At 38.1% G+C, this 15,752-nt stretch overlaps 1 protein-coding gene across 2 annotated transcripts; it reads left to right on the top strand.

The window, feature by feature from the left end:
- Positions 1 to 68: 68 nt before the first annotated feature.
- On the top strand, positions 69 to 14,181 carry rbm18 (RNA binding motif protein 18). Of its 2 annotated transcripts, none has more exons than XM_014983300.2 (6): positions 69 to 306; positions 2,104 to 2,217; positions 8,389 to 8,515; positions 9,325 to 9,411; positions 12,217 to 12,317; positions 13,662 to 14,181. In XM_014983300.2, the coding sequence occupies exons 2-6, from the start codon at positions 2,111 to 2,113 to the stop codon at positions 13,843 to 13,845; spliced, it is 606 nt and encodes a 201-aa protein (XP_014838786.1). In that variant the 5' UTR covers positions 69 to 306; positions 2,104 to 2,110; the 3' UTR covers positions 13,846 to 14,181. The 2 variants fall into 2 exon arrangements, with proteins under 2 accessions (XP_014838786.1, XP_014838787.1); XM_014983301.2 differs by having other exon boundaries at positions 82 to 306; positions 9,325 to 9,405.
- Positions 14,182 to 15,752: the final 1,571 nt, after the last annotated feature.

Below are 15,752 nucleotides of genomic sequence, written 5' to 3'. Positions count from 1 at the left end.
ATTGATAATGTTGGACGTTATCGAGCACATAGGGCATACGGAAGATACCAGTTACTAAACCAACTGCCTCCACGGACTTGTCTGGCAGCTAAAAAATCTACGCCATCACCCCGCGCCTTTGTTGTCAGCCTGGATAAGAGCGGATGTGTTTTCTCTCGGAGCTTACAAACTCAGTCAGTTATTTAGGTGGACAATTGAGGTCTGAGATGATTGCAGTGACGTTTTGACGCCACTGGATCATCCCAAAAGTGGGATTAGAGTGAACATTAAATCGTAGGACTTGTTGTTGAAGAGGAACAAACAAAGGTAATGTCAGAGCAGCTAGAAGCTACGTCCCACTTCTCTTTTGAAACGTGGCTTTTACTCTCAGATAAAGTTATTCTTAGTAAAACGTAGCACGTTTAGTATTATGCTTTATTTTATGTGTAATTATTAACTACTGGTAATAAATAGTTCATTCTTGCTGAGTTAGTTAAGATCATGTTAAAAGCAAAATTACTTATTTGTTGTGAATATTGCGTTCTCTAAAAGGAAATGAGTTTTTACGTGGCAACAAATGTTTTAAAAGGTACAACTCAGTTCAGCAGCAGTAAATCAATATGAAAGAAAATATACACTTACTTTTATAGTTTTAAAATATGAAATTAAACATTGCTTCTCCATTTGCTTTCTAGATAGATATTAGTCGATACGCATCTGTTTTGCAACAAATAACAGAACAGGGGAAGTATTACGTTCGTTATTAGGTGAAGATTGCCAATTGTTTTAACCAGTTCATGCCTGTGTAAATAAAAATAAAAATGGTCAAAGTCACGTTTATTTCCGCAGCACATTAAAAATAGTAAAAGTTGATTAAAGTTCTCCACAATTTAGCCAAACAAACAGCAAAAATAAATAGAGAACACAACAAGCAAAACACAAAAATAAATAAATAAAAATTAAAATAATAATAATAAAAAATACAATGGGGCTAGATAATTTAAAATCTAGTAGTTCTGTTAGTTTATTGTTTAATATTTGAGTTGTCTTTTTGTTTGCAGCTTAACCTACCAACTTCAGTTTTTATCATGATGACATACACATTCATCTGAGTTCAATTTGCTTTAATTCTGCAATTAAGTTAAACAAACACTGAAAACGTTTTTAACCCAACAGAAAAATAAGGAGCTTTAAGATGGTTCCAGTTATAAATCAAAAAATAAATCCTTAATCTTTATCTGACTATTACTAAATTCACAAAAATGGAAAGAATGAATGCATTGTTTTTGGTGTGTTTTTTGCTTGGAAAACAGTTGGAGATTTCAGTACATTTTATTAACAGGATCAAATTTTGATCTTTCCATATTGTAAAAGTCACTGTTCATCATCAAAAAACTCCATACTTATAACAGTTTTGGTTTGTTCACACATTCATTTTTTCATTTGTATAGTTCAAGCACATCAATAAAGATGCAAGTTCTTTATGGTTTTCTTTTTTGTCTTCTTTCATTTAGTTTGGTTATCAAATCAATATTTGCCGATGATCATTCAGCGCTTTATAAAGCTGATGTAAATTCTCAGCGGTTAAATTATATTTTTGCAGTTTTCCCATGAGCTTCCCTTGGCAGGTATTATTATTCAACGATAATATTGCAATATTCATATTTCTTAATATCATACATCGCTAATTGAAATTGTGGATACTTATCAAATTAAAGCATTGTTTGTTTGTTTGTTTTTTACACAGTTTTCTAATTTTGAACAAGAAACTTCTTTATTGAAAGTTTACAGTTTTAAACTTTCAATAAAGAAAACTTAAATCTTATTTCTGCTATTATGATTAGAAGAAAGTACATTCCCATTAATTTGATATATCATCTAGGTTTTACCAGATCCTAGAGTTTAAAAGTAAAATCTCACACAGTAGATTCCACAATAGCATTATTAATGAAACTGAAATTAAACCAACTATACAAGTTTGTGAAAAACTAAATCCAGACCAAAAACCCTGCACGTAGGAGGCCCTGTACATTCTCTTCTCCATATTGTAAAGCCATGTGTATATGTGAGCTCAAAACGTTATTAAAAGTGTTTGGTGACATTGTTTTAATCTAATTTCCACAGGGTACACATGTCGTCTGCAGCAGAGACTGTGGAAAATGCCTCCATTATTGCAGAGAGTGCGTCTCATGATGGAAACCGCCTGTGGATTGGCAACATTGATCCCAAAATCACAGAGTAAGTAAATCCACTCCAGTTTCAGCTGGACATTTCTTTTATGTATGTGCAGAAAAGCTCTCAGCCTGCTTCTTTTACCCATCAATTAGTATATAGCACTAAAGGTGTCAGCTTTACTCATCTTTATAGAAATAAATCCCTGACAAAAAGGTGTTAAAATGCAGAATAAAGTTTTATTACAAGGTGGTGTAATAAATATGCTTCATGCAGTTTTTAAAAAGTGATGCCATAATAGAGTTTACTGTATGAACCTAAGGGTTTAGTTTTAACATGTATGGCTATGCCACATAGGAGGCAACATATTGTGGTTACATGTATGATTAATTAACTGTGTATGTTGTGTGTGTGAGCTGGTTTGTGTGTGTGCGTGTGTGGGTGTGTGTCATGGGCTGAGACAGAGCAGACGAGCCTGAGTGTGTGAAGGAGATGCAGTGAGGCGCGGAGACCTGCTCTGCTAAGGAGCAGCCATCATTCCTCACTCACCTGCCCTGTTTACTCTCTCTGTGTCAACCCAAAGGTGTGTGTGTGTTTGTATCTGTGTGTGAGGGTGTTAAAATCCACACCAGAGGTTTGAGTGGCAGCTTGTAGGGGGGCAGGCTTCAACACATACAAGAGTCTGAACATCATTAACTCACTTTGTCTCACTTGCTTGCGTGCATCTTCTCCTGCCGCAGATAGTCTGATTAATAAAAATATTCAGAAAACATTTTTAGGTTGAGGGGTGCGTTGCAGAGCCTGTTGTGGGGCAGTGGGGGTGCTGCTGGGGAATGTACGGGCCCAGGTCCTGGTGGGCGTCTAGACAGGCGTTTCCTTCCCTTTACCGTGCTCTGCTCTGCTTCTCCTTCTCTTTAAATAGTCCAGTGGTTCAGTGTAGGGAGGGAAAACAAGAGAAATGCACGTGGCCCCTGTTACTGATTGGGAAGATTAATTAACTCCAGGATAAAACATGCAGGACTCTCTCTGCTTGTCCTGCGAAACCAACTCAGTGCAGAGGGGAGACCAGGAGCTGAACACGCCACGCTGCTTTGACACATTTCAGTGAATAAGATTAGTTTGTTGTTTATTTCGGCTAATTAACTAACCAACAATGTTTTCTTCAAGACTGTGTAAAAACGTTAAATCTGCGCGGAGACGTACTTAACTCGTATTGTAGAGTAAGTGACTTATATTTTTAGGATGTCATTTTTTTTTACTTTGTATTTGTTTGCATAAATATTTAACAAATTCAAGCCACCTTAATTTTGTAATCTTTTTGCACTTTGTCACATAAACACACTTTGGTTTATTTGATGAGAATTTTTGTGATACACAAAAAGAGTTGTATAATTATAACATGAAAGGAAATGATAGCTGATAAAGTGCAGCCCAACCATATTTGCAGATTCTACAAAGTATTGACTAATGGGGCTGAATACATACATATGCCACACTTTTCGAATGTTTTTCTGGATGGGTATTGTTTCCTGCATCTCACCCAATAACTGCTGCAGATAGTTCTCCAGCCACATGCGGCCCTCTGTGGATACGTGGATAAAAACAGATGGCTATTTCTTACTCTTTACACATATAAATTACTTGTTTATAACCGACACTTCTAATAAATGCATCAAAGTTTGCTTTTTAGCATCACCGAAGATGTTCAAGTTAGAGGAATATTTGTTAAAAGTTATTTTCTGCTGTGGTTGTTCTGAGCAAAGTATCGGATAATAAAGGATGCGACGATGAAGAAAGTACAGTGGCCGACAGGTGCAAATGCGCAGCAACAGAGAAAACATGCAAACAAAAAAAGAGACGCAAATAAATGAAATCCAGCAAACAAGAAGAAATGACGCAAACAAAAAGCAAATGAAGCAAACAAAAAAAGAGACGCAAACAAAAGTCCCTCCTGCTTTGCTCGACCAAAACAGCAGAAGATGCTTCAGCACTGCGGGATATTGAATAAATAAATAAATAACTTAAGTGAACCAAAAATATTTACAGCTATTACCAGACTTAATATCTGTGTTTCACCTCCACTCATAGGGGAAAACTATTGGGAGTTTTTAAAACGATTTGCCGGGAGACAGGCGTTCTCTCTCGGTGTACCGAACCTGGAGCGCCCGGCCAGCTGACAGCTGGCGAGGGGAGCTGGCTGATAATGCAGCGGGAGCAGACATCTCCGAAAACGTCGGAGCAATATTGTAATTAAGTGATTTACTGTTGAACTGAGCAGATATTTCTGATCTATACATCTACATTCTCGCCTAAAAACTTTATAAAAAAATAATTTTGTGTAATTTTAAGTGTAACACAGCACAAATAATTTTGCCGCCATTGCTGCTTTTCTGAACACCCGTTTTAAAGGATGCAGACCCTAAATTTGGACACAGCTGTTTCTGTGTGACTCCCTCTAGTGGTCTGGAGCACTTCCGTTTTCAGTACTTTTTGTTTGCATCTTTTCTTTTCTTTGCTGCATTTCGTTTGTGGTTGTAGTTTTTTTGTTTGCGTCTCTTTTTTTGTTTGCTGCATTTCATTTGTTTGCGTCTCTTTTTTTGTTTGCATGTTTTCTCTGTTGCTGCGCATTTGCACCTGTCGGCCACCGTAAGAAAGCAGCACATCAACTCAATCCGTTGTGTTTCCTATGTAGCTGTGCGTAAAGAGACAAACACTCCACTTTTTCTTGCTCACAATTGGAGGCCTGAGGCAAAGCAGGTGTTACTGAAACTTTCAACACACATTTGTGTTTTTGTGCTTTTGCCTGCTCTGCGGTAATCCATCACAGTCTTCCTCTTTGTTCCCTCTCTGGACCTCGTGTTACATGCAGTGTCGTGGGCCTGGCGTTTGTCATGTGTTTTTATTAGCGAACTTGAACGATAACCACCAGCAATGACTAATTTCTCCACCATAGGCTGAAGAAACTGCAGAGATCCTAAACTTAAAGCCTATTTTTCCTCCTAACTTGCACTTATCCCACTTAAAGCCTGTTATCTTTCTCTAGACTCGACTTCTGTGACCTTCTCTTCCTTCCTTCCTCTTGTATCTGTCTCACCTGGTTTCTAATCTCCTCTTTTCCTCAGCTTCATCTTCCTTCTCCCACACCTTTCACCTTGCTGTCAACATCCCCTCTCTGAACTTTACTCTCCCTTTGCCCACCTTTCCCTCCCTTTTCCTCCCCTCTTTCCCACCTCCCTCCCCCTCTTCCTCTGGTGGGGTTTATAGCCCCCAGGAGGCGTAACCCATTGTAGTTCAGCTCACTATAGCATCCCAAAAAATGTTCTTGGAGCTTAATCTGTTCTAAAAATAAACATATAAAGTAGGATATGGCTAAATAGAATGATTATGCAACATTTGATGAATTGCAAATTAAATTGCTGCTTTTTGGTTGCTGGAAACGGCTGTCTTAAAATGTGTCAAATCGAAGGAAGGTCTTGTTGGTCAACATCAAACCTAATTGTTGCATTAGAACAAGGTTAGAAATCAGACCCATTTTTAGCTCTGATTTTTTTTTTGTACGTTTATGCAATGCATGATGAGCCACCTCCAGGTGGGAGACCTTTAGGGTGTTGTCTGGGAAAATCAGAACTTCTCTGTTGCCTGCGGCCCACCAGGGACTCATATAGAGAGAGAGGTGGAAGACATTAGTGCAACCTGTTGCTCAACCACCCTGCCCCCCCCCCCATCCCCCAGATTCAACCTCAGCATCCAGCGCCGAGTCCATTTCCAACACACACAGCGCACGCTTGCACGGTCACGTCACACAGTCATTTTTGTGGTTTCTCACACACACACACTAACGCGAAGCCACTTACGGACTTAAAAATAACAACTGCCTAAACAATAAAAGACTGCAGCTTTAAGCCCCTCTGAACAGTTACACAAAGCACCTGGGGGTCACTCTCGGGCCTGAACAGTTACACTCAGAAACGCCAACAAAAACACAGGAAGGTCTTCAGTGACGGTTTTTGTTGATTTATTTTCAACGTGAGTTTATTTTTTGTGTTTTGTAAGGCATTTATAAAAGATCATTAAATGGCACTGCTTCGTTTTGTTCAAGAATTTTGCAGTCATTAACGGTTGGGTGAGTCCATCAGATTAATTACAGAGGAAAATGTAAACAGATCAAAACTTTTTCTATTGTTTTGGTGGAACATACAAGCCGTACAAGGTGAGATACGACTAAAGACGACCTTAGTACAGTGAGGAGCAGAGACAGTGTTGTAAGGGAGCCAGTAGTAGTAGTGTGTCTTTACGATCTTCCAGTGAGGTTTGATATTAAGAAAATGGCAATATGTGTTAGCATTGCTTTAACCTTTTCTCACAGCTAAAGTGTGCATTTTTTCCTAGATTCAGTGCTTTTCATAGTAGTCATAATGTGATTAATGTGGAAAATATTCACCGAGTTGTTCATAGCAACAACTATGATCATTTTCCCAGCAGGTAGTTTTAGTTGTTTCATCATTAGGACTCTGCATGGACCAAGTGCTTGTATGATTTGTCCTTAAAGATGTTGCTTGGACCAGTGATTTGATAGTTTGCAAACAGGTTTGCAGTTTGCAGAATAGTGTTCAGAAACTGGGTTCTTCTTCAGCTTACAGGCTCTTTCCATCTGATCAGTAACATTAAATTATTCTTAATTCAAAATGGGGATAAGCAGCGCTTAAGTTCAGAAAGGATCAGCAACAGCAGGGCTTTAACCATTCAAAGTGCCTTCATGTCTTCTGAAATCTGAGGTCTTTATGCTCCTCTGTAACCTTTAATCAAGGAACATTAGGAAAGTAAAACATGAATGTTAGGTTTGAAATTGTTTTATAAAAGAATAATCAAAGCCTCGATCATAATTTGGCACCATAGCGATTCCTCTACAATGAACGTATGCATACGCTGAACTGGAACGGCATAATAAATCCCAAATACATTTTAATCACAATTTTGTTGTGTGAATTATTGTGATTGTTGTGGAATGCAGTATTTTCTGAGGGTGTCAAGATTTCACTCTTTGCTTACCAGTAATACATTCGAGCTGTTAGATTGAGTCTGACTGCAGACTCAGTCTCACAGTACTTAAGATGCTGAAGATCACAAGAAGAGCTGGAAGGATTGTAATAACACATGAGAAAAGGAGGAGTGGAGTAAATGTGGGTTTATTGGACATTATGTTGTTTTTGCATGATTTTCCAGTATGTATGCACTTCCTGGTTTTTAGTAAATAGAAATAATTGTTATAATCCTAACAAGCGTAACTTGGTTGCTTTAGTGCCAACTCACTATCTTCTGGCTGCTTCCAGAATAAATAAATAAATGAGTTCTTTGAGTGACCGTGAACTTGAAACTCTTCTGTGCTGTTGGAGAAACAATTTATTCCCATGACTGCTAATGGTCATAACACACACACACACACACACACACACACACATGCACTCGCACACGCTGCATATCTCTTCAATGACCACACATCTGTCGTCATCCTCGGTCCAGCGGTGCCCTGCAGCTTCTACGTCGTCATTGGAGGTTGTTTGTGCCGAACTCCAGGGCTCAGGGGGGATTTGAGACTTCCTCTGTTTTATTCCCTCATTGTCCTGCTACTGTATCCTCAGCATTGTCTCAACAAGAGATTTACTGTTAGTGGCTGGCCACACCAGCTGGCCTGCTGCTAAAAAGGTGTCAAGGAGAGAAAGCTGTCATTCTCATTAGCCCGGCCTGACACATTCACACAACCGGTGGCAAAACGATTGAATGATTTGGAGCCTGTTTTCTTGTTCTTTTTTTTTTCTTTATTTGTAATCACATAATAACATATAATAAAAAGTTGTTGTCACTTTTCTTAAATAATGTCCCAAGTCATTTTTTCACCAAAAGTGATTTTTTTCTTTTTCTAAATCAATTTGGCCATTATTTTAGGAAGGTGATTATATCTAGCAGGTTTAGTTTCTGATTCTTCATAAAGGTTTAATACTTTTAGATGAAGTTTAAAAACATTGTTGGTTAATAATCCTGGGGAATGCATTTTGTAAAATTGTTCTGGCCATTTAAAATGTTTTGCTGTGTTTTGAGCTTTATTTGGTTGTTTTTCCAAAAAATTCTAATTAATTCAGTATGTGCAAACAGGTGTTTAAACTTGTTTCATGGCTTAATGTATATATTTTTTGACTACCCTTGTTTTGTTTGCCTTTTTTTTTCTCATTCTCCTGACAGGTATCACCTGGTGAAGCTTTTGGAGAAGTTTGGCAAAGTTAAACAGTTTGACTTCCTGTTTCATAAGTCCGGGCCTTTGGAGGGGCAGCCGCGTGGCTACTGCTTTGTCAATTTCAGCACCAGAGAGGTAAACAAAGCAGACATGGGTCCTTTTTTTTTTTTTTTTTTTTTTTTCGTTTTTATACGATTTGTTGAAAATATTCTGCACAGGTAATTTGGGTTTGTGGAGGTAAGGTGTATTAAAACCTGTTTTTCGTAGTCACCCATTTTAATGTTTGTGCTCACATTCAGAGGGGAGCAAAAGCAGAAAAGTCTTTTCATATAGACTCTCACAGATGGAGTCTGTATATTTTATCAGAGAAGGGCCATTCATTTGGTGTAAAATTAAAAGTGAAATTGTTCAATAAACTTCACGAGAAGACAGGAACTCACCGTTTGTTTTCATTGAAGTGGACCGTGTTTCTAAGGAAAAAAGAAATAAAATAAAAGGATTTAAAAAGACTGCGGTCAACTTCACAGGTTTTGTCGGGCCGTATTTGTTTTGGAGTGTGCCTGGGGATCATGATAAGCATCTCGTTTCACAGCTAGTGTCTATCAGTGGGATATGAAGCCCTCCCAACAGGATTATACAGAGGAAGTGGCTGTTTATCTTACACACTCGTACTCACTCGCTTGTAGACACGGTCAGATAAAGAACTTCAGGAATATAATTTTACATAAAAGCCGCTCGCACGTTTGATGAGACGAAGCTAGAACGTGCTACGCATAATTTACCTTCGGCCCTTTGTAAGCAGATTGTCTCTTTGCCATCTATCATCATTGATCTAATGATTTAATGGTGTGGATGTAATTGCGCACTGATTTCAGTGATCGTTTTGAACAGTCTGCTGTTCCCTCTTTCCTATTCCTCTTTCCTCTTCTTTGTGTTGCCTACAGGAGGCAGAGAGGGCGATCCAGTGTTTAAATGGAAAACTAGCTTTGTCCAAGAAGCTGGTTGTGCGATGGGCGCACGCTCAGGTGAGGGTAAGTGTCACGCTGAATTGTAACAGTTTATTAAAGGTTAAAGGTTAAACCTTTAACCTGTGCTGTTTGTGTGGCATAAAATCAATGATATTGTTGAGGTAAATTAAAATATAAGATTTAAAAAAAACAAACATTTATTTAGTAGTTTCCATTCTATAATCTTTTATATGCAGTTTACAGAGAGCAGCAAGAGCCCTGCACAAACCTAGGGCTGTCTAACAATAGGCAGCTGACTGACGAAGGGTGAAGGGATATCCTGCACAGAGACGAATCCCGCCCTTCACACACATACGCACATAGACATGACAGAGGGAGGTGAAGGTCAATGCTGCAACCTCTTTGACAACAGGCTGTTAAATAAATCTGGAGCTGGACTGAATTTTCTTATTGGATTAGAAATGAAAGCTATGTGCATTGACATTCTCACAGATATCAAGAATTAATGTATCGCTGTATTTTTAACTATAATTTGAAATTGAGTTTGAGCTGTCAGGACCCTCCTCTATGTTGTTTTGCTGAACTTTCTCCATATAATGCAGCAGGATCGTTACATGCTTTATTACAAATACTATGTGAGGGTTAACATTTTTGTGTAATTGTTTACACTCTTGCAGTCAAATTGTCTACATTTCCCAGACCTTTTATGAGGTTAGCTACAATCGCTGCAGATCCCCCACATACTGGACACAAACTTTTATCTTTAGGTCAGCGCTACAGAGCACTATTTACAAAATCTAGCAAACTCTGGTGAGCACCATGTAGCTAGGCAGCTGTAAAACAAGACAAGTATATTTGCTCTATTTTTAAGAAAAAATATTAGGTGAACATATAAATATATATCTGTACATACGGTCTTCTAATCTTTATGTATTCATATTTAATGTCTGTATGCTCAGAGCAGGTGACACCAATGCCAAATGCAGATACACCTGGCAATTAAATTTCATTCTGATTCTGAAAAACATTTGTTTTTTTTTATTAGTGCATCCATCCATCCACCCTGCAGAAATATATGCCATAATTTCTATGCCAAGCTTTGTTATGTATATATATCCTATGTAAATATCCTAAACCAGAAGCAGAGTCTGGAAAAGATTGTGTGGGAACCGTACTCTTGCTAACTCTAAGCCATGTTCTGTGTGAAGCACTTCAAGTTGATTTGACAGTTGTTTCCCCCTGGAAGAATTTAGCAGATTCTGTTTCCTTATCGCATCTCAGATGATGGTTTCGGCTTGATTCAAGATGGCCTCCTTCACTTCTAACCCTAATGATAGTGTTTGACCAAATCTGAAACCAGTCAAGAGCTCAGAGTCGCTCGGACTCTCCTTTGGTGGAGATGATTCTAGGGCATTTCTTCTTCTTCTTCTTAGAGTTTAAGCCCTGGAGCTGCCAAAAGATGTCAAATAAGTGACTCATTGGCTGCATGTATTGAAAATACTTATAAACCAGCCTGAAATACAAAGATCCAAGTAAATGTCCTGAGGTTTAACAAACACCTTTACAATTTTTAAAATAATTTTAATCAAACAGAAGTCAAAATCTAATTTATTTTACCTTAAAAAATAATTACATTTTATCTGTATACGGAGTTATTGTGTAGTAATTTTGTGAAGTTTAAGTAAATGTTTGCAGTAAAATGCAACATATGTTTGGGTTTCTTCTGCATATACACATTGGATTACATGTAATGCATTCATTTAGTAAAATTGCATTATTCTATCAGGTTTGGCATATAGGAAATTCTAAATGTATTATACCAAACAGCAGACCAGAGTGTTCAGCTTCATGTGAAAATATCCTAAATCAAGGCTTGATTTCATTGGAATTTCTAACTATTATTTTAAATTCTGAAATATTAGGTGAATATATAAATACTTATCTATACATAGTGTTCTTTCAACACTAAAGCCTTTTTAAAAAACCCATGTCTGAGTCATAATATAGAGTAACCGTTAAAAGGACCCTGCAATGCAGAGATTAAACTGACCCACCTGAAACTTTTTTTTTCTTTTTTTTTTTTTTTCTGAGCTCTCCTGGATTGTTTACAGATTATTCCAGCCTCGTTGGCTCTGTGCAGATCTCCTGGCATTCCGGCCTGGAGGAATAGGTGGAAGGGAAGGGTTTTTGGCTTGGGGAAACGTCATTGTTTCGCACTCTATGCATCGCTTATGTCACTCTATAGTATGCAATAACAGCTGTTTTAATTCCACCACCGTAGCTTGAGAACAAGGTCTATAAAAGTATGTGTTTATTAACGGAGACTCTTACAGGAAGCAACAGAAATAACCTGTCATGTGATCATCATCCTTTGTTTTGTTTGTGTTTTTTTTTCTCTCTCTCTCTGCAGGTTTCATGGTGATTTGGAAGGTGGTTTTGAGAGGAATGAGTGCAGATGTTTGTTGTTGCTCATCAGATGGTCCGACATTGTCCTCACTCATCTCTTAGGGTGTGACTGAGCTGGACGCAGCGCACCGATTGGTTAATATTTGCTTGACTGGACGAGGAAAAAGTTCTGAATTTTTTTTTCGTCGAAACGTACATGTGGAACCGAGTCCGTCAGTGTTCAATTTCCGGATGACTGCTGTCGTGTTTACTTTGCCCTGATTGCTACTAATAGAAATCTTTCTTCCTCTTCTGCTTACTCAACAGAAAATATTTAATCTTATGCTGAGAGCTTTGTGTTTTATTATCCAAAATTTGTGACTGTCCTCATGTCTGTTTCTTGCTTCTTGTTTTTTTTTTTCCCCCATCTGTTTGTCCCTTGCCGTCTTTTTTTTCTTTTTTCTCGCCACTTATTCTTCACAGAGGTTTGAAGGTTTTCGCAATGAGAAGACGATGCCTGCAAGCCTGGAACCGTCATGCAGCGGTTCAACAGAGGCAGGCTCTATTACAACAAGCAACCTCAGGTTGGTATCCTGTTTCATTTTGCAAGTCTGGATCAGATGGAAAAAGACAATTTGGTTTGAAAAAAAAAAAAAAAACTGCTCCAGACTTTTCCCTTCACAGTTGGGAGGATGTTCTCAAGCAAGCTCTTCTCTGCTTTTCCTCCAAATGCAACAATGATCAGACCACTTGTCATGTCCTATAAAATTAATAAAATTAGAGCCTTTGTTGTTTGCAGAACTGTAATCTGTTTTTTTTTAATGGTGCTTTTGAAGTTATGGCTTCTTCCTTGCTGAATGGCCTTACAGTACAATATGGTACATGTGTTTTTTTGGTTACTTGTTTTTTTTTTGTTTTTTTTTACTGTGGATAATGAGATGTTTTTAACAGATTCAGGAAGCGTCTTCACAAGGTCTTTTCACTTTAGTCTTCGGTTGATATTCACATTTTGCACCAAAAACATCTGAGGCACAGATCTAGTGTTTTTTCCTGAGCAGTAATAATGGCTGTGCATCCTCATGGTGTTATTACTTGGATATAATTGTTTGAACAGATGAGTGTGCCACCTTCAGGGTTCAGGAAATTGTATCTAAAGATGAATCAGCCTTGTGAAGGTTCACTTTTCACTTCCTAAAATCTTGCCAGATTTCTTTTTTTTTTTTTTTTTTTGTACCATGTTACACAAGGCATTGAGTTTGAGGTGTTGCCTTAAAGACATCAACATATGTGCTGCTGCTTAACTTGAATGCTTAGAAAGCCATGACATCACAACTTAGTATTTCCTAAATAGTCAAAACAGAAATAAAAAAAATCTTCTGAACGTGAACAAAGTCATGAAGAAATATTCTAAGATAGTTAAATGTTTCTGGTGTTTAGCAAATAGAAACAAATAGTGACCCTGAAACGGGAAGCTTTTAGTCTTTTCATAAATTGTATGTATTTCATTTCAATACCTCACTAAACCATGTACGAAAATTTAAGAACTGCATTTTTTTCATAGTTTTATGGTGTTTCTCAAACTTGGTCTGGTTTCTGGTGTCACTCCCCTCCCCCTTTGTTCTCCTTTTAGGACACTTCTCCTACCCTTACCCATCCGTCGTCTACTCTCTTTCACACAAGCCACACGATTTTTTTCTGCAGTCCTGTCTCTTTCCCTCCTCCATACTCTCTCACATTTACATGCAAGCTTTCTGCGCAGCACGGTTGTTGATCTCAGTTCTTTTGCAATCCGCCCCACCTGTCAGTAAAACTGATATTGCCTCCATTTTTTTCCTCCTTCTCCTCCCTCAGTTCTGCGTCTCCTCTCAACCTCTCTGCCAACATCTTCTCTCTGACTTTTTTCTTTTTTTTTCCTCCTCCCTCTCCAGCACGAGCGCTAAGATACGTGCCATTGAGGCCAAGCTCCAGATGATGGAGGAGAATCCAGATGATAGCTACTCGGGCCCGTCGGCCTATGTTTACAACAAACCGCCTGAGAGGAAGCGCTGGGAGCCCTACTCTAAATCGCACCACAGTAACCAGAGCAGGCCCTTCCGCAAGTTTAGGAGATGACCCATCCTCCTGCCTGCTCTGAAGCCCCCTCCTCCTCTCCTCCTCCATATTCTGCTCCTAATCCCCCTCCCCCCTCCTCACCACCATCGCTCTCACAGACTCGTAAATTTGAGAAGATTTTGAAGCGGCAGCAGATGAACAGCACCAGGACTGTGGATGATGTGTTTGTTTTTACTGCTGTGCCAGCGATCTGACTGCCTCATCTATTAAACTGCTCTGTCACTCGTGCGCATTTCTGACGCAGCTCACGTCTTCTACACACATCTAGTCTTTGGTTTAACACGTTTCCTTGTTTTCACTTCATGTTATTTAATTATTAAAACGTATTGGATTTGTGTTGGTGTTCTATTTTTTTTTTTTCACAATCTTTCATTTGTTCAGGTAGACTGAAGTAAAAAAAAAAAAAAACAGTACAAGCTCCTCGTGGGTCTTTGTTTTTGTTTGCTCTTTGCATTTTGGAGACCAGGAGTCTCCGCAACTGTAACCACTGAAGAAAGCCCAGCCCAGAAGTGTTGGATTGTCATTTTTTGGGTTAGGAGGTGGGACATATTCTCTCAATGACTTCCCGTCTGCTACATCCGTTGGCTCAACAAGTTGGATTAGAAGTCAAAGGAAGTGGGGTGCCCAAAGCCCTCTGATGCATCTCAACCATCTACCTTCGCGCAGGCTCCTGTCCTTATGCTAGAGAAGTTTAGAACATGTTTTCATGAAGCAATAAGCAAAATAGAAGCAGGATGTAAGATTTGTTTGAACATGGACATTGGGGACTAAAACCGTCTTATGAGGCTTTAAAAAAAAATGGGTTTCAATACCCAAGATGCTATATCACGTTTTCATTAATAGAATTGAGAAGGATACAAAAAAAATAAAGAAGTTGGTTTGAAACAAGACTGAAGAGATAATATATTCAGCTTCCTAAAAGATTTGTTTACAGTTTAGGTTTGCCATATTGGGTTAATGCTTCTTTTTAGGCTACATAAATGACTAGCAGTAATTACCATGCCCTACTATTATAAACATCTATCCTTGTTTTTCCAAACTGAATTACTTGAGGTGTTTTTTTTCTTTTTGTAGTGGCTGCATGAACCCTTACAACTCACAACTTTATTTTTGCATTAGGAAAATTAAGAAAGTGGGACTTGCAATAATTTCTGTCAACTATCTTTGGGTGAAAAACTTGGCTTATTGGCTGTTTCAGCGTTGGAGTATTTTGTGAATGTGTGCTTCCGTCTTTACGTTTAGGTGATTTCAGTGAACATTAATATTGTTTTAATGTCGAAGATAAAATCATATTTCATTTTTTTCCTTTTTATTTTTTTCCTTTTTGCTTTTATCTTAAAAACGTAGCGTTAGAGAGTAAGCTGGTTCTCTGACAGTAAACCTCGTATTTTAACCAGCTAAAATGCACCAGAAAATCCCCGGTATTCTTGTAGGGACAGATGACAGCTGGCCAATGGCGCTTCAAGATTCAAAATCATATTTACGTCAACCAGACTCTTGATTAATTTATTTATGTATTATATGGGAAGCTACTGTTGGATTCAGATGCATTTGGTGATTGATTGTCGTTTTCACAATTCTTCAAGAAAACGCGGAAAGTTGAGCTGCATAAAAACGGATATATTTTGTTTATATAGGTGATGATCCAAGACATAATTTACAGACACTTCTTGGGGATTGTATAAAATCAATGATTCGATTAAATTTCGATAGATAACTCGTTATTTTTTATGGGTTTTTTTAAAAATTAATATTAATAAAGTAAGGCCTACACAGGAAACGGAAAAGGGGTCCATTGTAGTTGAAAGCATCTGAACTAAATTTGCTATTTCAAGATGAAATGTTTGCACACAAATTTATGCCGGAAATTTGTTTTTTGATATTTTTAGTTAGTTTTATTTTTTTTT

Source organism: Poecilia mexicana, unplaced genomic scaffold, assembly GCF_051168715.1.
Source record: "Poecilia mexicana isolate PSO_F unplaced genomic scaffold, ASM5116871v1 scaffold_12, whole genome shotgun sequence".
Lineage (NCBI taxonomy): Eukaryota > Metazoa > Chordata > Actinopteri > Cyprinodontiformes > Poeciliidae > Poecilia > Poecilia mexicana.
Note: the sequence above shows the minus strand (reverse complement) of the source record. Positions and strands in the feature narration are given on the sequence as shown.